The sequence below is a fragment of the Parus major genome, chromosome 1, assembly GCF_001522545.3.
Source record: "Parus major isolate Abel chromosome 1, Parus_major1.1, whole genome shotgun sequence".
Lineage (NCBI taxonomy): Eukaryota > Metazoa > Chordata > Aves > Passeriformes > Paridae > Parus > Parus major.
In genome coordinates this window covers 72,465,650-72,491,417 of record NC_031768.1, presented here as the reverse complement: position 1 = coordinate 72,491,417, position 25,768 = coordinate 72,465,650, and the positions used below count along the sequence as shown (strand labels likewise).

The 25,768-nt window shown below is 40.4% G+C and overlaps 1 protein-coding gene across 4 annotated transcripts in view; it reads right to left on the bottom strand.

Annotated features, from left to right (window-relative positions):
* Nucleotides 1-2,435: 2,435 nt before the first annotated feature.
* Nucleotides 2,436-25,768, bottom strand: part of EXPH5 (exophilin 5) — a 36,876-nt gene continuing 13,543 nt past the window's right edge. The window contains exons 2-7 of one of the 4 annotated variants that reach the window (XM_015645579.3): nucleotides 22,223-22,380; nucleotides 18,208-18,279; nucleotides 17,960-18,104; nucleotides 13,337-13,385; nucleotides 11,666-11,792; nucleotides 2,436-10,072 (exon numbers count right to left, since the gene is read on the bottom strand). In XM_015645579.3, the coding sequence (XP_015501065.1) occupies nucleotides 4,758-10,072; nucleotides 11,666-11,792; nucleotides 13,337-13,385; nucleotides 17,960-18,104; nucleotides 18,208-18,279; nucleotides 22,223-22,380 (5,866 nt within the window). In that variant the 3' untranslated portion in view covers nucleotides 2,436-4,757. Of the gene's footprint in view, nucleotides 10,073-11,665; nucleotides 11,793-13,336; nucleotides 13,386-15,980; nucleotides 16,279-17,959; nucleotides 18,105-18,207; nucleotides 18,280-22,222; nucleotides 22,381-25,768 lie in introns of those variants that run through there. The other 3 variants (XM_015645587.3, XM_015645596.3, XM_015645601.3) reach the window with 3 other exon arrangements.

The following is a 25,768-nucleotide window of genomic DNA, read 5'->3' as shown; positions in this document are numbered from 1 at the left end:
AGGGGGGGAAAGGGAACACAGTGTTATCTGCTAGAAAATGTAACAACAAAGTAATTTCATGGATTTAAAATGTTGGGACTCTTCAAGTAAAGAGGGTAAAACTCTGATGATTTGTCTCCTAAAGTTGTTTTATCGTTTTTACCATTTGCTGCTACTAGTATTTCAAGCTACAAGTAGATGGGAGGGCTTACAAGGCTGTAGGAGAATTAAATCGAGCTTCTGGGCAAGCCTGGATTTTCACATGCAAAGCAATGAGAGCACAAATTAATTCTGCCTGGTTTTGAATAACATGAACTTCAAGTCTCTGTGTATACAGACCATGAAAAACAGGTTCCTTGAAGGGGGAATTATCAAGTCTGGTTTCCTCCTTGCTTTTGTCTTTAGTCTCTTCAATTCCCTCACTTCATATCACCAGAGAACTCCACTGACATAGCGTGAGTGATACTCCCAAGAGTGAGAGAAAGCTTGTGTAGTATTGCAGGGTACAGGGCAGGGCTGAGGTCAGGCAGGGACATAAATCTGCAGATCAGGATCGGTCCCTGTGAGGGGAATTGGGCTCAGACACCACTCTGGGATTGCTGCCTGTCCTGGGGTTGTCAGCCTGCAGAAAGGGCCAGACTCAGCAGGGTGGGCTGCCCAGGGACTGATGGCCTCAGGCTGGGCTGAAATGGTGGTGTGAGCCACGGGCAGGGTGAGCGAGGGGAGCCCTGAGGAGGTGGGGGGGATTCAGGGCCTGATGGTGCTCTTAGGCCCTGTTCCTGGCAAGGAGCCATCCCTGTTTCTGGGATGGGCTGGGACCAGCTGCTGGGAGCAGCTCTGAGGGAATGGCTCTGGGGATCCAGGTGGGCATGGAGGGACATGGGCCACCGATGAGCCCTGGCAGTAACAATGGCCAACAGCAGCCTGGGCTGAATGAACAAGGGTAGAGCCAGAGGTCGAGGGGAGTCATTATCCACCTCCACTCAGTACTTGTTAGACCACATCTAGATCCTGCATCCCGCCTTGCACTCCCCAGAACAAGACATCAATAAACTGGATCAAATCCAGGGGAAGCCACTGAGATGGCAGAGCTGGAGCACCGGCCCTCTGAGGAGAAACTGGGGCAGCTGGACTTGTTAAGCCTGTTAAGAGATACCTTCGATAAGGGCGTGGAGCTCACAGAAGCCCCCAGGAAGATGATGAGATGGTGCAGGACAGAAGGATGAAAGACAACTGGCATGAATTGAAAGATGAGATGGTCACCCTCTAACACCTCCATGTTTTAGGCTGAGGCACAGGTTGCCCAGAAAGATTGTCCAGTCTTGCATCTTCAGATATTTTCAAGCCTCAACTGGATGAAGACTTAAAAAGGTGGCCCTGACCTCAAAGCCATTCTGCTGTGAGCAGGAGGCTGGGCCAGAGACCTTCTGAAGTCACATCAACCCTGACTTATCCTTTGATGAATCCATGAAATTTCTGTCCCTTCTTTCAAATGTCATCAAGGTGGTGGAATGCCCAAAGATCATTTGGGTACATGCATGACCTACTGGGTGGACATAAGTCTAGACAGAAAAACCACCTTAGTTCATAAGCCATATTTCCTTCTGAAGGCAGGCTGAAGGACTGCATCCCTGAGCTCAGGTACCACATATACTGGCTGTAGTAATTAAGGCTGAAAGACTATGATGAGTCTCACACTATTACATGGCGCGTGGCAGCCAGGTTTCACTCAGGCCTAATTGCAGCTGAAGGGATTTTCACGTGGAGCTCATCACCTTGTAAAAATACTCATCAAACACTACCCTTGGCCCCTACATGGAGTATAGGCACCTCAAGGCAAGTTATAGGCATAGGGCTCCCTAAGGGTTTATTATGTCTACTGTAAAGATTCTACCATGGATGGAAAACTATTTGTGTGCTGGAGACTCATCGCCTGGCAGGACAAGAGAAGGCAGCACATCCTGCCCGTGCAGGAGGCAGGCCTGAGCCTGGCAGCTGATGTGACTGCTGGCTACAGCTACGAGATGGACCAAGGCTGCCTGCCCTGCTCAATCCATGGCTTTGTTGGCCATCAGCAGCCTGATGATCTTGGCAACCATATTAAGATGCTGGATTTTTGGGTTTTTTTTATAGTCTACTGCATTCACAGCATGTGAAAAACAAATACAGTACCAATACATTTTTTAATGTAAATGCAGAATTTATTTCAAACAAGTAGTTTTAAATGGGAAAATCCTGTGAATTACCAATACTTATAGAATATATTTTTGCCAAAGAAAATCTTGGAAGAGTGGAAGTGTCAAAATTTGGCTCTGCTAAACTGAACGGAACTGATTGATATTCAAAAGATATTTCTCCCTGTGCTTTCATGCAACTGACTGTTAGAATACTACTATTCAGTGTAAATTTTAGTTTACAGATCCTCAACAGGCTGCAGTCTTCCACAACTGATTTACAATCAGAAGCAGTTTTTACTTGCTTACATTAAATCAAGCCACCTGATTTTCTGTCATACACAGCATAGCAAATGAAAAAAACTTATACCTGCAAGGTGAGCACTTAATCCAACTACTGTTGAATGGATAGAAACTATTTACAAATAAAAATGCTCTAAACCATCTACGTCTAGTCAAGAAAAACTGTATGACCATTTACTTACTTTTTCCACATTTCTTTTATTATTCTTTACCTTATGTAGGCTGGTATCCCAAATTTTTGGATTAATTTATTTTGCAGAAATGTACAACAGCAGAAACTCAGCACAGATACTCATCTGGTTTTGTCTTACTCTACAGAATCCTGTACACACAGAGAATAGAAACATTTACAGAAAAACATAATTTCTCCTTTGAATACCACATTTTACAAGACTGCAATTACACAGTAGTCATTTCCTTCCAGCATTGCCTCTGTTCTTTTATCCTTGTGAAACAGGCATGTCGTAGAGATCAATTCTGACTATAAATATACAGTTTAAGTCTTTCTATGTACAACAAAAGACAAATTACCCCAGCGAAAAGTAATAATAATTATATATCAGTACAGATTTAAACTACAGACCCACTTCTTTAACGAAGCTTACAGTGTGAAAAAATAAGGATACCTCTTACCTACTATAATATTTTCATCTTTTAGATTTTTGTGGAGTAGTCAGTGATACAAGCATTGCTTGTTTTGTGTAAAATATGTTATTTTCAAATGCCGGTATAATGTCCTTCAAGTTAGAAAAATATAATTATGTCCTACAGAAATTTTATTGGATTAAAAAGCATATAAAAATATGGACCATCATTTCAGACCATATATGAAATCAGAAATAAAGTAGAAGAAAATGTAAAAGTATTTTAAAATACACCTTCTGGCTCAGTAAGCCAGATTCTGATTTTTCATAAAAAGAGAACAAAGCTTAGTTAGAAATTTAATGGCCAGGGACAAGTTTTGGCTACTGAGTAATAATACTACATTATTTTTGTGGCTGAACAAAAGCCAATGGAAAATATTTACACCCATGCAGTTTAGAGGACAAAGAGTGCTGTGGTCACAGCAGGAACAGTTGAAAAATACCAAAAGGGGATAGTAATTTAACAAAGGGCAAAGAGACTTTCTTACTGGTTTTATTTACTCTGCATGTAAAAAGCTCCCAGCCTGTATGGTGCAGTGGTGCTGCAGCCAAGTGCCCTCTCAGGATGCCCCAGGTGCTGCTGCCCTGAAGGAGTCCAGTGCCCGCAGGTGCCTCATCCTGAGACCAGCCAAGAAGAGGCAGCTGCAGAACTCTGGGATCTCACAAATTGTTTTGGTTATCTTCTCACTACTAGGACAACTAAAGGTTTAACCTATGAGGTTAATACAGGAAATTAACAGGCTAAACTTTTTTTATATTTTGAGTTGTTAAAAGTGTCTGACTTTTAATTCAAATTAACTTGTTTCTAAGTCAAAGGCAGAAATCTGGCCAATCATGTCAACTGTAACCAAAGATGTGCTGGTTATGAATCTTCCGTGTCTGGAAAGCAGATTTTCATGCTCAGTTGTCTTTCTTTTGGTCAGCTTCTCCATGCTGTGCCCTGTGCTGAGCTTTTTCTCCCACACTAGAGGTACTTCTGCAACTCACATTGCTCACTGCTCTTGCAATGCTGAAAAGTCCTGGTGTGGAATCTGCCTCAACAGCACAGCAGAACAAATGCCACCAGGGACATTGCTGCTATGCTTCCCAGGAATGCAGAAAAAGAACATTCATACAGAATACACTGTAAAGACTTAAGAGGTTTCATTTTGCGAGGATATTTGTTCAGTGGGAAGGATTAGCATTATCATGCTTGATAATGAGGAAGATTGTGTCCTGCTTTAGGAGAAACAGCAAATTATCAGCAAAGTAACTTCTTGGTTTTCTGTTAAGTGCTATAAGAAAAAGCAGCTCAAGCTAGAATTTAGCCATTCCAGCACTGCATAGCTGGCAGGAACCTAACTACTGCTTGCTGACTCAGAGGAAAGCCATCCCTGGACTTACACTGCCCAAAGCTCCACAGCTGTTTACCTTCTATTATATGGGGAAGGGATTTTTTTAACATTGTTTTTCCCTGCTGAGAGAAACAGGAAAGGTGAAGCCACACATTTAATACAAAAGTCAAATGCTCAGCTAATATAACATACTAACTCCCTTGAAACTAAGGAAGCTGCACCAATTTATAGCAGCATAAGAATGGGCTCAGCTTATTTGACATGTTTTTGCCTGCCCAGAAACTACCACACTACTATTGTGCCATCTTAGTACCACAGTCCCTTCATAGCTCTGATTCTTTGTCTATCTCATCTAGGTAATATTCATCATCAGTAGTGGTATCACTGTCTGAGTCCGAGTAAGCGGCTGGGTCTTCCACGTAGGTATCAGTCAGCTCTCGGGGGGATGAAGCAGCTGATGACATTTTGCTCCCAGCAGAACTTGAGCTCAGAAGCTCAGCCCTGTTTATAGAAGAGCCCTCTGTATCTCTGAAAGCACCAGGGTTATTAAGAAGACATGGTCTCCATAATCGCCCTTCTGTGAGTGACCTCTTGATATTTTCCAGGAAAGCCAGTTGTTGCTCTTTGCCAAATATACCAAATTCCACAGACGGATACATTAAATTTCTAGTGCTGTAACATTTTTCATCGTCTGATGCCCAGTTTTCATTCTCATCACAAGACAGCAGCTCTGAGTAAGATTTAAATCTCTTCCCATGTATGCCATCTTTGGGTAGAATATTGGTTCCTGAGGCAGAGGTCTCAAGGGAATCTCGGGCACAAACGCCCTCAGAGAGGTGACGTTCACGCTGGCTTCTCACATGGCTCTTGCGTAACTGATAGCTATTGAGGTTAGCGTTTTCTAAGCCAGTAGGCTGAGAGGTATTTTGACGCTGACCAAGCACTCTCTGGGAAGTCAAGTTTTGCTCTGGACATGTGTCTGCCTGCAGGCAGCTGTTTATATAGGTGTTGGAGTTTTTGTCAGTCAAAAGTGGCGAGGGAGGAGCGCAGACATGACTGCTAGCTCTTCCTTTCTCTTCATCCAGTGGGTATGAGGTAGTAGCACTGGGAGAGATGGGCTGGCTTTTGCTTTCTAACCCGAGATCAAGTGTTTGGGAATTCTTATTTCTTGCGGTCACTGCTTTATCTGGAAACAAGGTTGTAAGTCTTGGCCTATCTTCCACTTTCACTGCAGTTTTTTGAGGACTGATGGCTTCCCTCTGGTTGTATGAACTTGTAAAAGGCCTCCTTTTGGTGTTAACAAGCAAAGAAGGATCATTCTGATTTCCAGGCTTCTTATTATCAGCTGTTCTTGGTCTTGGAGTATTCTTGTCAGAGTTCAGACTGTGATTCTGATTTTCATTGTCCAACTGCAGGAATGGCTGGTGGGAATCCATTGAAATCAACGAGTCAAGGGACATGTTGACCTCTAAAGAAGTAGCACTTCCATCATTCTGTGAAAAAATGTTACTTATGTGTGGTTTGGGGGGTAAATTTTTACTTGAAAATTTACGACTTGTTTTGTAAACAGCTGCCAATTTATTTTTAATTGAAGGTCTGTTTTTCCTTTTCTCTATATCTTTGACTTTGTCTCTTGTGCAGTCAGAGAGAAGCTTGTTTTCCTCTTCTGGACTCTGTGTTATGTTCTGATCTTGTGTAACCCTGGGGACTTTATCTTTAATGTTCAGGTTGCCCTCACTATGCCTCTCTGATTCCTGAAAACCACTGTAAACTTTACCCATATGAGAACTCGGTGAGTTTTGCTCTTTTTTAATTTTTGAATTCTTTACTTCGTCTGTATTTGTGCTAGCCACTTTGTCTAGCTGAAGTAATGGATTGACACTGGATACTGTGCTTACCTGAGATGCTTTGCTTGGAGACTCTGGAAGCACTTTGCTACTAAAGTTTAAACCATTCTCTTTTTTTCTTGAACTGTCAGCCCTTAATTGCAGTCCACTAAATTTATTATTACACAGAGGAGCAGTTCGGTGTAGGACACCTGCTCTCTGTTTAACTTGGGCACTATCCCTGTACACATCTTCCACGGGAGTAAGTGGCACATCAGCATGCTCTGCGTTACCACTCCTTCCAAGGGAACTCTTCTCTCTGGAGCGGAGGAATAAACTGTTCAGATTTTTCTTGTTCACTTTTGGGGGCTGAGAGCAATTTTCAGAGCTTCCCTTCTGTACTGTATTTTTATTTGTTGAATTAGAATATAAAGGATTCTCTAAATGTCTGCCTGACTTGGGAGGGGTTGATAAAGTGGACATTAGTGGTGTGGTTCTTTGTAAAATTTCCTTCTTTTCTTTTATATGTATTTCTGCCTTTTGGCTGCTTGAAGCATCAGAAATGGCCTTACCTGACTTAGCCACTACTGCCATAGATTGTGGGCCACCAAAAGAAATTTCTTTTGTCGCCACATCAGAAAGTACATTTTCTGCTAATGAAAGATGTGCTGAATTACCTTTCGTGTTAGGTACCACACTCACCGACTTCTCAGAGCTAGGGGATAAGTGAGAATTCCCTTCTTCACTATCAGCAGCAGTTCTTAAATTCTGAGGTGTGACCAGAACTGAAGATACTTGGTCAGAAGAATATGAAGGCACCTCTTTTTCTGAAGTAGTAGGGAAAAAAACATTTTCTAAACTCACATGACCTTCATTTTTCTTGTTTTGTATTCTTGGTGACTGAGCATTTTCTTTGGGACAAGGTAAATCTGCATCCTCTGAATTATCTCTAAAGAGGCTACAAAATGTTTTTGAATGTCTCCGTGGTAGTGTGTAATAAATTGAAACTAGTTCATGATACTTGACATGATCTTCATCAACACAAACTGTAAATGTGCTTGTGGTTTTGTATTTCTGCAAAAAATTTCCCCCCTCCTTATAATCTGGAAACACCGAGGATTCTCTTCTACTTAGATGTTTACATCTGTCTGTCAAATCAACAGATGTACTACTACTTACTGAATCATTAATATGTTTGGTTAAAGGACTGCAGTAATCTTTGTCACTTGTGGCAGCATTTAATGATGCTGATGTTAAAAAGGAACATTTTGGATCTAAACAAGACACATCTCTTTGATTAGAATAAGAGGTGTCAGCTCTGTGCAGAGTTTCAGACCTTAAACAATCGTATGTTGTTCTACTTTCTCTAGGTAAAGAGATGGGTGTCTCTGACATAATACTACCAGCAATACTTGCTGATTTTCTAGGCAAAGTGTAATAAATAACAAGGGGGTCAGAAGACTTGAAGCTGTTTCTGCCAGGAGAGCCAGTAATGCTGCAGCTACTGGTATGTCTTGGCGAGCTGTCTTGCTTGTGAAACCTTCTGATACAAGGTGAAGTACTCCTCATTTTTTCCGTTCCTTTTTCAAGGCAAAAATAACTTAAACTATTTTCAGAGGTATTGGGGTCTCCATCAAAGCTATGCATATAAATATTTTCTGAATATCCATTTTGTGGAGAACTAGTAGTGAATTTTCCATTACAGTCCTTAGTAATTAAAGTGCTTGCATTTTGCAGTGTTTTCTGTGAAATCTCTTTGCTAACACCTGTTCTACTCACTTCAGCTGTTTTCCCCCCTTCTGCTTGAGATTCAGTAGCAGTGCAATTTACTGAAGAGCTCATTCGTGTTCCTAAGCATTTAGCATTGTCTTTATGAGAAAGGGCTTGTGGAGAGTTTTGTGAGAAACTAGATGAGCACTCAGGAGGACAGGACAACAGGCCTTGACAGTTTGCTAATTTTTCAGTGGATAGAGCAGAAGTAACATTCAGCAGTGAGGAATGTCTCTTTGAAGTAGCTTTGTTAAGGGCTTCTACACTCCAATTATCTTGTTTGATACTCTCTCTTTGTGCTGCATAATGCAGATTATGTTCCCATTCTTTCTGACTTGGAAGAAAAGGTTCCTTCCTGCTCCCATCAGCTGGCAAAATACAGGGAGGCTGACTGAACACACTGCTGGGTGGGCAATCATTTTCCTTCATTTCAACATTTCTTTTATCACTATTTGATGTATAAATTTTTGCAGCATCTCCTCTGGCAGTAGCTTGGGTTTGTCTCTTTGATGTCACTGTGTTAAAGAGAGATACATCTCTTTGCCACATGGCAGAAGCAGGGCTGTTAGAGGTAAAATTCTGTGCATTGATGTAGCTTGTATCTGCTTGTTGAGGAGCTGACTGTAACAGCGTGTCTTCATCTGGCTGTTTCACACCTTCAGCCTTTTCCAGGTGTGTAAAGTCTGCCTTAGTACTCCTTTGGGTAACAACTACTGAATTCCTGTTCAGTCCTGTATGTTTTGGTTGGTCCTTTGAATTGGGAAAGACTGACTCATCAGTTCTGATACCAGATGAAGAAACAGAAGAGTTAGAACTCAGCCAAGGCTGACAGCCCTCAGTGAATTCTGAAAAATTTCTATTTGGACTTCTTGTCATCCTTTTGATACTTGTATTTTCTGGAGAGTACATGTGAAAATTGTTCTGCAGGCGCTGTGAACCAAACTTGGCATTCTTTGTATGTGTCCACTGGTGGTCATTTAAATTAGCCATAAACACTTCAAAGCTGGCATCGGGGGAAATAAACACTTCATCACTGTAACACTGAGGAATATCAGCCCAAGAAGGATATCTGTCTTTTCTTCCATAAGAATTTTTTTGGTTTGCATACAACTTGCCATGAGAAGAGGTATCTCTATAGTAGGATCTAGAGAGATTATTTTCTGATTTGTATAAAGGATAGTTTTCCCAGTTATCAAAGGGCAACGGAGAAGGAGCTTTGTCAGGGCAACTAACTCTACTAAAGCAATTACTGCTTGAAATAGATCTTCTGTAGTGGTGTTTTGAGTGGTAACTTGGGTATTTCTTAGTTTCTTGCAGAGAGCTGGGATATCTACCATGGTCTGTAGCATGAAACTCCATCAGTGATTGAGTTCTAAACATTGTTTCTGGAGTTTGTTCTGAAGAGTCTGGTGTGTTGTTCCAAACAATGGAAGACAGAGGAATTCTCTTTGGGTTCTGTCGACCAAGCCTGGGTACAAAACCATTCTTGCTCTCCCTTGCCAATGGATGTTGTAAACTAGATGCTGATAGCTGATCAGAAGATATTGATGATGGACATCTCCGAAGGGAACACACTGAATAACTTCTGCCAGCTGCATCCCTGTTCATACAGCCCTTGTGCCTAAATCCACTGTTCTGTGTTACAGAAGGGGGATATAAGCTCCCTTCTGAAGAGCGTCCGAAAGAAACCGCAGACAGCCTCCTGCGGTGCAGACGAGGATTTCCATCGACTGCATCTCCATAACTGCAGTCTTCTTGAAAGGCTGTTTGGTGCCAGTTTATATATGCACTGTGTAACTTCCTTGGTCTGATGAATATCTTGTGTTCATCTTTGGCCCTTAGTGTTCTCAGTCCATCTGGGAAAAATGTGCTAGGCATGTCCCTCCAGTCATTTCTCTGCTGCCCTCTACTAGCAGTCTGCCTCTTTGAAATAGGGAATGCACTGCTACTTTGGACATTTGATGCACTGCTAGTAGAAACTGTTCTTTCCAAAGGGTCTTGGGTTTGTTCCTGGGCCAGCTGATCATCCAGATCACTTAGAACTGCACAGGGAAAAACAAAAGAGATACTTGGTTTTGTTTTCTTTAATAATCTTCTGACTGCTTATGTTAAAAAGTTTAACGTACTACATTAATAATCAAAACTAGCTTTAAAAGGAGTCAGCTTCTCAGCATTCAAAACCCTCCCCAAACCACACATTCTTCCTCCATAGGACCTTTCAGCAGTCACCCATTATGACTACAAGAAAAAAAATGCTCTCCTCCATGACTGCTCTTTATGTAAATGTTAAGTCTTTATGCTATTTAAAAGAAGAACAAAACAATTTGAAGTATGAGTTCTCACTCACACATTGTAAACGTGTGTGTGTGCACACATAAATGTTCCAAATATAATCTGTAAGCAAAAAAATCCCTGAAAAGCATTCACTAGACAAACATGGACTTTCTGTGTGTTCACAAAGCAGAGTTATAATGTAACTATAAGAAAACAGAATCCTGCAAACCATCAAACAAGCATATTCAATACTCTGCCATGTCTACTGTTTGTCTCATTCATAAAAGAAGTTCTCTTCTGAATTATATGAGCACTGAAAATGGCATTTTCTGGATAAGAAAGGGTAATTAAATAGTTAGGAAGCTGTGATTCAGTCTAGCAACAAATATGTATTTATATAAATATATATAGGCAACCTTATGAACTAGAATTAAACACTACATAGCTTAATTAACCAAGATAGAAGACTGAGAGCAATGTATTAAAATTGTATATAAAAATATATAAAATATATATAAAAAAGTATTGTCAAAACCAATTATACCTTTGCTAATTGTATTCTTCTGCTATTTTGAAAATACCACAGATAATATACAAAGGATATGATTGTTTTGTTACAGAATTTCCTAATCCACTTAAATACATAAGACTGAGTGATCAGTCATTACTGACCAGTGTTAACACTACAAAAGCATTAAGAAAGCATTGATAAGTATGTACAGTTGGAATGAAATGTGACCCAAAGGTACTAAAATTCTCTATTCTTCCTAAGTTTCTCTTCATCACACAAAAGAGAAGATTCCTGAGAAACTCAGCCTAGAACAAGAAAAAAGATGAGTTGTTTCTGAGTCTTCCATTGGGAGGACATGAGTCAAGCTAAAACACTTGCAAGCTGCAAGTCTTGACTGGGGGTACAAAAAGGCTCCCAGAAAACTAACTGGATGTCATAATGCCTCTTGCTTCTGTGGTTTGTGGCTTTACAGTTTATAAAACCAGGCCAAATAATTCATCATTATCAAAATTATGCATGCAGGAAACTGGGATAGAATTCTCACATAACCATATGTCTGCTGTACGGGCTCCTGGCAGAAACAGCAGAGAGAACTGTGCACAGTTTCCTGGGATTCTTCTGAGCTGCATTAGTGTGAGGTGAAATGTGTTCTGAGAGTGATCAGTGACATCTCCTGAAGTCAGTGTTGGAGCAGACATTCTGCTGTCAGACGAAGATAACAAAAAGTAGCCACTCTGCTAGAAATGAGCTATGTTTTACAGCCTGTGCTTTTGCAAAATATTCTCTCAAACCACAGTTGCTTCTGGTAACAATTCTATCAAACAATACAAAAATAAGGACACACACTTACCACTGAAAATCTCCTTCTCTAGCTGTTCATTCCATTCCAGTGTACTTTTCTCCATTGTTTCATTTTGATTTGTATCAAAAGAATGAGCACTTGTTTCAGCCGACATTGAGGAATTACACATTTCAGCCTATTAAAAAAAAAATTGTAAGGTAACCTGGTTTCAGTTCTACATGTGGGTTCAAATCACATTTCACATGTCACATCACAGATTGTGTAACAAGTCCCAGAGGTGAGCTAACTCTTTCAGTCCATTAAATAACGTATTATTAAAATACACAACTGAGGTTGTAAAATTGCATGCATTTTATAGACTTCTACACATATAATAAGGAGAATTACTCATCTTGCCCTCATCCTGTAGCATGTTTTGGATAAGGGCATGGTTTATCCATGGATATTTTATCCAAATGTATCCTCATTGCATTGTATCTCTCAGTTTAGTTTTCCACAATCACTTCTTCCTTGACCAGTGTATTTTAAAATTCACACACTGGCCTCCCAACAGAGATTTAATAATTTTACACTCCAGTCCACTTGCTTATTGCAAGACAGCACTTAGGGGTAAAAGTGGGGAAAATGTCATCCTATTCCCTATCTGTGTTTGGATTACACGTTAAACTGAGAGGCTCTATCCCACCCATATTTCTCTCAGCTCACAGTCTCAGATGGTGGAAGTGCAGACAACTGTTTAACTGCTAAATTATTTTAGCTGAAACTCTTCCTCCTTTTTTCAAAAAAACCTACCCTACTACTTTTTTGTTTGCCATATTCATAATATTTTACTTGTCTAGTTATAATATAGCTTTATATAATATGTTTATATAACAGACAGGATTCTCTGATAAGATCTTTGCTCAGTCATACATTAATATAGATTATCCCTTTGTTTTTGAAATATGAGAGAAGGGAGGTGGCCAGTTTACATCCTCTGTGCCTTTGATTATACAGTGTGTACCTTCTTAGTCCCCTCTGTGGTTATACCACCCAATTGAAAATGAGGAAAACCATGTTAGTAAAACAGAGTAATAAGTTAATTAAGATAGAAAATATAATCCTTGGAAGAAATTCTGATATTTCAACAGCATGCACTTAAATTACATCAGAAATAAATCTGTTATTTTATCCTTAAAATGAGCATGTGCTTATAAAATGGAACATACATCCATCAAAAAAAAAAGAAAAAAAAATTCTACTTCAAAATTTACATTTATGTGGTAACTCTGTGCATGGAAATGTTGCACAAATGGTTCTAGCTTACTGCCTGCCCAAGCCAGCTACTCTTTTTCACTGTTGTACAAATGAAATGAAACAAAGTAAATACACTAGATTATTGTTTAGTGTGAGTTTTGATCTATTTACAGATTGTTTACAGTTGCCAAGGTATGTGAAGGTCTTGACCTAGGAAAAGATCCATGGAATGATTCTGTCATTATGAGAGAAATGAAATATGGCAGAGATAGATGTAGGGCCTAGCTAGGAAAGCTTTGGACTTTAACAGACAAGCTCAGTCTACTACATGCAACAAGTTCACAACACAGATATTTTAGCATTTGAAACAAGAACGGCAAGAATACTATTTAAACAGATATTAAAGCAATAGCCTGTACCAAGGGGACTAGGTTTTGAAAAATCTGTATTTAAACATTGCAGACAATAAATTGATAAGCTTACCGTTGCCATTTCTTCCACTTTTGAGGGTGGGCTAGCAGAACTGTCATATCTGTTGGCAGAGGGATTTAAATGTTGGCTTTGAAAAGGAACTTGATGTAATTTCATCAGGTAGTAAATATCCAGATTCTCATTTTTAAAAACTATTGAGAAGCATCTTAAGAAAACCTGCTTTATGAAGAATTCATCCTTAACCCACCCCCCCACCAAAATTCTGCAAAAATAAAGTGCTGGGAAAATGTACCACTCAGTTTGGCCTTGTCAGCTTAGAAACTTCATAACTGCACAGCCAAAAGTAAACTCAACCTACTGACATCTCAATGTCTGCAACAGCCATAAAGTTGTTTTAATCCAGCATTATGGTAAGATGGTATTTGTTCTTTTACCAAGAAAAAAAAAAAATTAGTAGGTATTATTCATAGCCTAAGTTATATACTTGTTAATCTCTGAGTGGTTTGCATCTGCAATTCTATTGTTTTTCTCTTCCATTTCACCCGTGCTCTGTCCCTGCAAAGGAGGAGAGACAGACAGCAGATTGGTTTTGGTGGGAACTTTGGAACTTGCTGCTACTCTCCCAAAACAGCCTTTATTTACTAATTTTTAAGACATGGTAGAAAGCTCATCTGCTTTCCTAAGCTATTTAAGGCTGCAAGAGCTTGGCAGAGAACTGGCTCGAGTGCCCGTGAGTAATGCAGCGGTTAGAACAAGCCAAGAAGCCCTGAACATAAAAAGTACTCTGTTCAATGGGGTGAGTTGCAGACAAACACAAAATAAACGAAAGAAACAAGGACAGGACTAGACTTCCCTGAGTCTATTCGAGTCTGCAGATCCTTGTTTTACAACTAAGCAAACCCAGTCCCTTCAAAAGCCCTGAAGGAAATGTTGATTAGCCTGTGCTTATTGCCAGTTCTTCCTTGTCTCAGAAACCTTTTTCCCAGGAAGTTAATACTTGGAAGAAAATGAAGTAGGGAAAGATGGTTCTGCTCAGTCCTGTTTGTCTCAAAGTCTTTTTGAATGACCTTGTTCTTAGGCTCTTAAAACCTCCCTGTGCTCAGGTAGACTACTTTATTGTGCTTCAACAGCAAGTATAAACCGGCTTGCTGGCAAGTTCTTTGTGGCCCAGCCTTTCCTCCTGAAGTGCTTTGTCATTTGTTTGCAATGTGCTTGCAGGCAGGGAAGAACAGTTGAAAGGTGCAATTTGTTTTTGCTTCTGTAATTGTGAACTGTAAAACCAGGATTCCTCTCTGACATGGGGTCCAACTGAAACCAAACAAGCCTGTTGACTTCAGCAGGCTTAGGATTTGGCTAGACAGTCTGAAAATGAAATTCCCAATTTTCCCTTGTAGCTCTGAATAAAAACAGCCATTAAATCAGAGGGTTACCTCTCCCTTTGAATGAAGTTTACAGAACCAGAGCTCAGAAATGTATGTAGCTTTTCCTTTAAACTTAAAAAAAGTTGTATTTAAATACTTCTAAAAAACAATGAAACTTCAGTTTCAGAGCTTTCACAATGATTTCCTGCAAATTAAATTCAGTAAAATTTAATCCTGTGGCTTAGCAAGTTACCTTAGTTTTACTTATATGCACAACAAAAATGCAAAAGCATTTTTAGATGCTTTCTTCTTCAGCTTTACTGTGCAAAGCCACTCTTTGGCAAAGCACAAGAGCACAAAGCTTTCCCCACTTGATGTTGTATTAATTGCTCCTTGCAATGAGCCTATGTGAAGTAGACACGTTAGTTAGAAATGTCAGTTAGAAATGTCTTCTGATAGTCTAGGCAAAATTTAAATTTTCATTTGCACCTCTGGCACTATTCTAAATTCATTTGTGTCTTTATTGTCACTGTTCTCTCAGAAGTAACTGGTCATTGCATCCTGCTTTATTTTTCTCCCTGCTAACTTATACTGATGAGGTTATTTTAATCTTTTCCCTATGCCAATCTCCACAGTTCCCAAACTGCCTTATTATTTTCTATGAACTGTTTTAAATTTTCTAGCATTTCAAAATTAAAGTTTTTCTTAATTTCAGAGAAATACTGCTTAATTTTAGAAAACAGTAATTCAGTTTCTTTTTTGGCTAACAACACTGAGCAATGCTTACATTGTTTTGCACACAATGTATATGCACATACTTATAAAAATTGTCTATTATTCATAAGCGGGAAAGAAGCTAAATTGATGTTCAAGTTCAGAAATATTTGCCATCTGGAAAATACTCCTCACTATGGAAAATGAGAAATTCCATTTTATACTTTTCCACTTACATACATATGTATCTATTTAATGACAATCAAATGTAAGATTAAAAGTAAAAGATGACTATCACTACTGGTAACAATAATAAAAAACATGAATTAAAATCTGCTGCAAATTAGTATTTCCACAGAGGCAAGGCACCTGTCTTCCGCAGGCTACCACCATGCTGTCTAATGTCAGTATAATCCATTTTCTCCAATATTATTCTTATCAATACTACATAAGAAGCCAACTAAAAACCAAACACATAACTCACATATGCTGAAAACACAATTATACAGCATTTTTGTCCAGAAAATATTAGAAAATAGTAAAGATGTATTCAAGAACATTGACACCTTTGAAACAAAAGTGATCAAACATTTCACTGCCTTCAGACTACAGTTACAAACCTTTTATTAGCATCTTCTGTAACTCCATGTAAGCGCACTCCTTCCTGCAGCATCCATCATTTATTCTCACAGTAAAATACCACTGCAGCTGACGAAACTGTCTCTCCAGAAATGAAAGGACCCTCTAACCAGCCATTAATGTTTAGCCATGGAAAAGCTTCTGCCAGTTAGGCTTACTTACAGGATTTACAGTGCTGCGTCCTATAGTGTTTCACTAGCTCTCCAAAATAACTCTACCTGGTGAGAGGCAGATTATTTCTGTGCTTTGCCTATGCATAAAGCAAACCACATGCCACGGCAACACCTAGAAGAGGGTGGGGGAAGTTTTCAACAGAGAGGCGTGACTACAAAATGTAGCAATCAGCTCAGTTACACGTCAGGATTGACTTGTTTATTTTTCAAGTTGTGCTCGGTCAGAAATCAAAGGCATCTGAGCCTGAGATACGATAGACTTTCCATGGAAAAGCCAGATAAACACACACGAGAAAAGCTGATGTAATGAGTAGGCACTGTTTGGGTTCTTTGCCTTCTTAAATTAAGAAACCATTCCGGTGCTTAGATTCTACAGCAAAGCCTTGACCTTCGCATGTGCTTTGGCTACCTCACTGTGCACCAGGATAAAGCACCCTTGAAATCCGATTCTCAGTTACACAAGTGTCCCTTTATTCTTCAGAGAAGATGGCAGCCCAGCGTTTCTGTGTTTCAGGATGAGAGGCATTATATTTCTTGAGGTCACAAGAAAGAGGAACGAGAAGATGACAGGTATGGAGCAGTGTTAACACTGCATATTCTTTCTCTGTGTTGTGTTGTTATGTAAGAGAATTGTTACCAGTGAACTTCCACAAAGCTAACCTCACAGCCTTTACTCAAACCTCTCCTTAAATCTCCTGCTTTGATACAAACACTGTACAATAGCAAGCTGCTGCGTTACAAAACCTATGTATCAGACTAAACATAATTTCTTTAGAGACTTTCATTCCCTTCCATTGTTTATTACAGCTGTTCCTTGTCTTACCATCATGCCAGCGGGGAGCCCCAGGCAGAGACCAGAATACCAATCTCACTGAGTGAAAATCAGCTTTTTGTACCAAAGATCTTGCACCTTTATACTTAGATTTCAAAGCACTGTACAATGCAGCTCAACCTGTGATTGCCAGTCCCAAGCATCACCCTAAGATGCACACAAGAATAGTAAGACTTTATTCACGTGTTGCTGACATACAGCCATACAGGACAAAAGTTAAGAGAGAACAGATAGCCTAACCAGCCTGACTGTAGCCTCCCCCCACCTCTTTCCCTCTGAACAGCTCCTTCAGTCCTGGGAATGGCAAAGAAGAGGGATGCTCTTCAAACAGCAGCTCCAGAGCTGTGTATGAGACCGTCTTTGGTTCAGACCCAAAAACCAAAGCAAACCAAAGTACTGAAATCAAAGCACCGACAAAGCACAGAAGACAAAAGTTCCAAGAGCTGTCCGGTTTGCCTGGCTGGAGCTAAAGCTGCAGGGCTGCCTCTAAACTGCCTCTGGGCTAGAAATGGTGAGAACTGATGCAGCAGAGCTGCCTGGGGCTGGTACTCTCTGCCATGACTTGGGAAAGCTGTGCTTTCGTATTGTATCACAGCCATAGGGCACCAGATCCCCACGTGTCCTCTTGGGAGGGAATTAAATAGGATGCAACTGCTCTTAAGTCTACAGTCTCTCATGTAATTTAAAAGTCTTTATGCAAAACCTGAACAAAATAGCTTTAGCCAAGAGACTACCTACTACTTGTGACTTACTCCTCTTTCTTCTGACACAATACAGATAATCTCTCATTACAGGACCAAATAAAAGCCCAATCTTTCCAACGAGGTGGAAAGCAAGAGACTGGAAAAATCATTTAACAGAGTTTTCTAAAACTTCAGAACTTTGTTCTAAAACACAGAACAATTCATAGACATTTTTAAAGCTAGAAATAATGTATGTTCTGATTATAGCTCACCGTGCTTGCTTCTGAGTCTGAGTTTTCCTTGATTTTCTAAAGGAGGAAAGCCAAGCAAAAGGTGATCTGAACCCCAGAAAGGAGGCTGAAGTGGTCTTTTGTGCTTGAGGATTTGTGCGGGACGACATTTTTATTTCTTTATGATCTAAAAATGTGATAAAAAGTTGATTTGTTTCAAGTTCTTAATAAACACAGTATTAAAATATACATAAATGTTATGTCTTCATAAACAAATTTATTTTGCTTACCTTTTATGTCAGGAAAATCCAGTTTTGACATTTTTGGACAGACTGTGTGACATACTGGTTTATAATGACTAACTAGAAGACAGAGAAAGATAAACAGGTCTAAAGTTTCAAGAGGTATTATTGGTTTTGGGTGATGCATGTGAGATACATGAGGCTGCTTTTCACAAAATAATCAGCACTCAATCACTTGAACATTATACCTGCTTTAAAATACAGGCAAATCAAACACTTGAAAATTGAGGCACCCACAATCACGACTCACTTTCTTTTTACGTTTGTAAGAAATATAATGTGACAACCCAGAATATACAATGACCTGACTGTAATGTAACTACATAACACTAACTCAGACTAATGTGTTCTCTGTATCATATAATTCCTTACAATGGGATTCCTGTGGCCACTGGGGTACCTTCTTTTTCCTGCTACAAACTGCATATCACATGTGTATTTTCAATGCAAGATATTGTGAATGATTTCTTTAAGAAGGTTATGACTTGTTTTCTTCAAATAGAGCATAAACTCAGTCTGCCTGTAAAAGTGGCTGGCACTTGGTGGGAAGATGAGGATTAGTATTGTTTATAGATAAGGGAAAGAAACTGAAGGACCTGCACCACACCACAGTGAACTGGAGGATATGAGGAAACAAGACATCGCTCAGGAACAAGGCATTTCTTTTTTCTTTTCCATTTAATGCAACACATGCCTGAAACAATACAACAGCCTGAAAATGGCTTATCCAATAACTGTAGGAGAAAGCAAACCCAGAAATTAGAGCAAAGTGTCATTTATAACAATAGCAAGGAGCAGCATTATGGACATTGTCCAAAATTATTCATGTCATGTAATTTAAATCCTATGTGTTGGATTTATGGCCTTTCCTTCAATGACAATCTCTGTGTACTTCAAAATGCTGCATTCTTTACTCCTTTCAGAGCCTAATCTCTTGGTGGCATTGACTCGACAGAGCAGGTGACATCAAGAGAATCCTAATAGCACTCTGCCATAGCCAGGGTGGTCTAGGGATTTAGACACAGCAAGGCTTGTAGGTAGAAGTAGTACCTTTTATTTAGCCAACTTATACAGTTGGAAATATCAGACAAGCCTCTGAGGCACACAAGCCCTTCTTCAGATCTGAAACAGAAACAGGTGTTTTCAAAGTTAAATACCAGAGAACAATTACACAGAGTTTAGTCAACCAGACTATCTCTGAAAGTGAAAATAGTAGGTAGCTGAGGACTAGAGGGGATGTTGGGGAAAAAAAGGTCAGGAAAAACTGAGATCTGTTCTGTGCAGGTCTGTAGTATCAGCAAAATGTTTAAGGTTTCACTTTTCTTTGAAATTCATGACTCTGCTTCCAGTTGCTATGAAGCACAAATAGGAAGAGCTCAATGAAAACATGCGGAAGTGTGAATGGAATAAAAGCATGTATCATGCTGGATAGTATCTTCTATCTGGATAGAACATGAAAGACTGTACAGAATACCATGCTGTTTATGGAGACACCATGTTTCTTCTTCATGTTCATTTTGGATGGGCATCAGAACCTGTGAAATGAGATCTCAAGAAATTGCTTCCTGGTCAGGCCAACTTTTCAGGCTTTGACACTCTGCCACAAGCACTGGCATGCCTTTAGCCCACTGTTACCAGAAAAAAAAATTCCACGGGTGTATTCTAACCTTTCTCGCCCAAACTCATCTACTTATTCCAAATGTCATTAGGTGCTTTTTTAAGAAAACTAGGAAAAAACAAATTTTTTTGTGCTGGTTTTGGCTGGCGTGTTTACTTTTTTCCGTGGTTGCTTGCATGGGCTATGTTCTGGACTTGTGCTGGAAGCAGTGTTGTTAACACAGGGATACTTTAGTCACTGCTGAGCAGCACTTACACAGAGTTAAGGCCTTTCCACCTCTCACCCCACCCTCAGTGTGCACAGGGAGCTGGGAGGGGACACAGCTGGGACAACTGACCCCAGCTGACCCAAGGGACCTTCCAGACCATACAGTACTGTGCTCAGAGTATAGAGCTGAGGGGAGAAGACAGAAGGGAGGATGTTCAGAGTGACTGTGTTTGTCTTCCCAAGCAACCATTGTGCATGATGGAGTGCAGCTTTCCTGAGGACAACTGAACACCTGCCTGACCACAGAAAGTGGTAACTTAATTCTTTAGTTTGCTTCCTCATGTGCAAGACTTATCCTTTACCTATTAAACTGTCTTTATCTCAACTCACAAGTTCTCTCACCTTTAGCCTCCTGCCCATCCTGATGAGGGTCATCCTGAATGAGCCACTGGGTGGTGCTTAGTTGATGGCTGAGGTTAAACCACAGGAGTCCTTTAGGATGCCCAATTGAATTTAGGGCTCAAAGTGTTTGAGATAACGACAGATCTCAGTAGAATGTGCTAGATTGAATTTATCACTGTTCTTGCTGTTCAGCTATTAATTGACAGGCTCCTGTGCTTATTAGAGTGGAATGGTTATGTGCCATGGTTATGGTGTACCTCTGAAGGGACTGTGGCCAAGAAGAAGTCCATAGAAGGTACACCTAGAAGCATCTGTGGCTGTGCATGTGGTCATGCTGGAGAACCTCAAAGTGTGTGGCCATGGGTAAGACCACGACAGAGCAAGTACTCCCCTGCAGGGACTGCAGCCATGGGTAAAGCCATGTTGGAGTAGGCGCATTTCTGAAGGCATTGTGGCCCATGGAGGAGGCCATGCTGGAAAAGGTGCACCTCAGATGCACTGGGGCTGTGGATAAGTCCATGCCACAGCAAGTATATCCCTGGAGAGACTGTGGTTCTACTTGGAGCAGGTATACCTCTGAGACTACACTGCAGGAGATGGGTAAGTCTAAGCTGGAACAGAGGCAAGATGAAAGCAGTGAGGTGGTTAATGGGGATAATGTGGATAATGTGGAACCTGAGCATGATATAAATGGTATGGAACAAGGAGTGTGAATGTGCTGGGTTTGGCTGTGATAGTTAATTATTTCCATAGTAGCTAATATGGGGCTATGTTCTGGATTTGTGCTGAGAACAGTGTTGATAACTGAGGGATGTTTTCCTTGCTGCTGAACAGGGCTTACACAGAGCCAAGGCTTTTCTGTATCTCTCTCCCCCCCCACCACCCCACTAATGAGGATGCTGGGGCTGCAGAAGGAGGCAGGAGGGGACACAGCTGGGGCAGCTGGCTCCAGGTGACCTGATGGATATCCCATGCCATATGGCATCATATTCAGTGTATAAAATCTAGGGGAAGAAGAGGGAAGGGGAGGGGGACATTCACAGTGATGGCATTTGTCTCCTCAAGTCACCATTACATGTGATGGAACTCTGGAGATGGCTGAACGCCTGCCTGACTGTGGGAAGTGCTGAATGAATGCCTTGCTTTGCTCACTTATGTGCGTGGCTTTTGATTTATCTATCAACTGTCTTTACCTCAATTCACTTTTAGCCCTCCCTTAGGTGGGGGAATGAGTGGCTGTGTAGTGCTTTGCTGCCAGCTGGGGTTAAACCACAAACTTTTTGTATAATGTAGACATCACTGCTTTGACTTGGAAACTACCACCATATTTACTATAATTATAGCAATTTTATTTCAATTAATAAAGACTTTTTTTACAGTGAGAACAATTATTCAGTGGAACAGCCTCCTCAGGGACATGGCAGAGACCCCTTCACTAGAGGTTTACAAGATGTGACTACAAGCAGTGCTAAATAATCTCATCCAGGTTCCCTTTCCTATGAAAATCTGGACTTGAAGATCTTCTGATTTCCTCGCAACCTGGGCCATACTATGATTCCATATGGCATAACAATATCAGGGATTTTCTGTTGTGAATCCCAGCTCTGCTTTTAACAGAATCTGCTTAAGGAAACATACCCATTTTGAAAATACGACTTTGGTAAAATATGAGAAGCTCAGTGCAAAACTCCTTAACTATTACACTCTAACATGCTGTAAAACATTGGTTTGGTGACCATTATTATACAGATAAGGAAATGGACAAATGCAACTTACTGGTGTTTTTGCTCTTCCTTAGCTGATGCTCTAATGGTGGTTTTAACATTCTATTGACATCACTGTAATTCTGAAATTTTCTTCTTTTTATTTCTTCAAACCATTCTCCAGTCACTCCCTGCAGACCTTTTTCAGACTTCTTTCTCTTCAGAAGTTTGCTAAAAAGGAAAAAAAAGGAAAAATTACCAGCCCAGCATTAGGAACTCTCCCTGTTCTTCATTTAAGTATTTACAGTATATCTCTATATATAATGACTTTTACAAAGTCAGTGAGACTGACTTTGATGACAATGATACATTCACAGCAATTACATAAAAGTTTTAGTGACAGCAACATTCTACAGTTTAACAAATGAGATTATGATACCAGGTTAAGTGGATGAATCAAGTGGATGCTTGCATTATTCTCTTCCTTGAGGAAGTGCATCTTTTTTCCTTGCAAGAATAAGGCAATCCATATGCATTCTAAAACTAACTGAAAGTAAGATTAAGTTGATCCAATAATCAAATTAGAATAAATAACACTCTAAATAAATTTAAACAATTTTTGAGATATTTATTCACTCATTTAAGTAGAAGCAATAATAAGATTTTTTTTTTATTTATTATTATTTATTATTTTATTTTCAATATTTTTTTTTCTACTCCCTGGCAGAGAGGTGTCCACATTTTCCATGCAAAGAACAGTAAATTGTGAATTCAGGTCATAGACATTCATGCAACATGTTCAACAAGTTTATCACATTTTCCTCTTTCCTTGATGCATAGTGACTTTGCCTGTGCTCAACATGGATGGAGGCAACTAATAATGAATAAGAATGTTCTAACAAACTGAGGTGCAGCCTGAGCAAGCTACACACATGTGGCTGCAACTGAAGAAGGTATTTAGTAGAAAGTTCAGGTTTTAGACCAAGAGGTCATAGGAATGAATTGTTCAGCTGGACAGAAAAGAACAAGGTACATTTGCAAAGGAGTGCAAGGGACTTGCAAAGTAACTTGTTTTCAAATTACATTACACTAGTGTCGAAAGTATAGATGCAAATACAGCAAATCCACACCCCAACTGATTCTGATGGCAACAAAACAAGACTTCATGCACAGCCTGGAGATGTAATACTAAAGTTTGAGCAAGGCTTTCATGTAAATCTGCCTCCTTAATCAGTGGTAAAAATCTGTGTCTAGGAATACAGATGCACTCAGAGAACATAAGTTACTTCAGTTATCAATTTAAATAAAAACTCATCTGAGACAATACGACTTCACAGAACAAACTTAATTATCTAGTCTAGAAATGGATTTATTTTGATCTGGAATTTATAGAGTTCACTGTCCATACTAGCCCCTACCGTGCACCTGGTGGCGTCTGATGGACAGGAAGGCTGGAGGGAGACATTTTTGGGAAATGAGTATTTCCCTTGAAGAAGATTACACAGCCGCATGCACGAGTACTAGCCATTCCAAATAAACTTATTACAAAGGCAAAAATGTTAATCGTCAGAGATATTACCGTACCATGGGAGTGACTAAACACCGTAAATGCATTGTGCAGCCTGGAACGTAGCCTAACACTGATGTGGAACAGGAGGGGATGAACAATGTGCTCCCAAGAGCCAACTCCATGACCTCATTTCTGCGGCCTTACCGAAGGGGATCCAAGACACTGGGCGGAGTAAAAGCACAGAGAGAAAGGCATGAGCAGCTTGGGCAGTGGCTGCAGCCACAGCGACTGCCCGGCAGACAAGGCGGGCGGTTCTGCTGAAGGCCCGAAAGCGGAGAGCCCATGTTAGGAGCCGGCCCCGCTCCTCCCGCGGGCCGAGGCTCCGGGACCGGCGCTCCCGGGCCAGCGGCGGGCGGCGCCGGGCGCCCTCCTGCGGCGGTGCCGCCACCCGAGCGCCCGCGGCCCGGAAGCGACAGGACGGACGGAGAAACAGCTATTTGCTGCACATTTACACATTGCAGAGCAAAGGGAAATAGAAAAACCCCGCAATCACTCTGACGTCGCCCATACCAGGCACTGCACGAACATGCCTCGCACTGAGAAACGGACTGACTTCAACACTGACTGCAGTGCTTAAACACTGTAAAGTCTTTACTGGTTCGTGTTTGGCATTATATATAGTTGTTATCTGTGAATATGCCGCTTTTGAATTGTGCTATCATGCCCAACTCATCGAATAAATCCTTTAAACTGCTTGTGCATATTTATGCACACACACAAGCCTGTATATTGAACCCTATCTATGTAGTTATTGGAGTAATGAATAAGAGTTAACGAGTATGAGACACGATATGTAGTTGCAATATTGCGGGACTATTAAGTATTTCTCCTTCGTGATGACTTCCAGCCAAACCGCATCATTTCCCAACGTAGCTGCTCTGTCAAGTTTCCGTGCCCCCTCACGATACTAATGAACGAGAGTTGTGAGCCAGAAGGAAAGCCCATCTCAAGAAACAATTACAGCAGGAGATGGTATCTGCAATCAGTATTGCAATGAACCTGCCTCTGAGGCAGCACTATTGTTACTCGGATTACACATTACGGATTGAGACACTGCACTTTAAGAGTGTCAAAACACTGCCCTCTAAACCAAATGTACTAATCCTGCTTCCCAGTCTGCTCCATCTGTCCTTACTTCTACAACTATTTTGTGCATTTGGAGCCACTACCTTTTGACAGGAGACAATATCGTTGTGACTGGGAAAAGTATCTATAAACTATTGTGGGATTGAAGGCAAATCCATTCCCAGCATTACCTACAGGAGTCTACTCCACAAACCAGTGCAGGCAGCAACCCTAAATGACCTCACATGCTCATTATCTTTTCCCATCTATTATTCTACACAGCATCTAAACTAATGAATCACTCAGGAGCAACTTTGCACTGTTTTTAAAAACATCTCTTCCTTATTGGCACAAGGATGTCCCAGTACTTCTTACAGACATCTCCAGGGCAAAGTTAACCTAAATATTTGTGTGCTCTAGACTTTCATGTGGGTTATCATAAATACTGTCAATAGATGTGTAGCCTCCCCTGCCACTTTCTGTTAGGATAATAAGACACTTTAATTGCTGCTGCAAGAGGGAAGGCATTTTCCTTACCATCTTCATTCTGAATATAAAGAGGAACACGTGTTTGAGGTAGTAGAAACTGAATTGCCAAACAGGACATTTTGGGACAACACTGTTTTTTTGCAGAGGACAGAGGATTCAATCCCATTTTTGTCAAAGCAGAAATTATTATTCACACTGAATTTAGCAGAGAAGGATTTGGCCCTAAAGGACTCTTACCACACACACCTCATAAAAGAACAAATAAACAGCAACTACAAAGAATGAGGAATTGTACCAGGTGAAGAATAAGCAGATCAAATTTGCCCATTGGATCAAAGCTCTCAGTGTCTAAAGACTGAAAGGATTGCAGATAAAAATAGTGTTGAAAGCATTAGATGAAAAATGCAGCAGGGCAGATGACTTGCAGTAACCTAAACCAAGCTTTTCTCTTTATTCTGTTCATATTCCTTGCTTTGTCAGGAAGAAAAGGCTAGA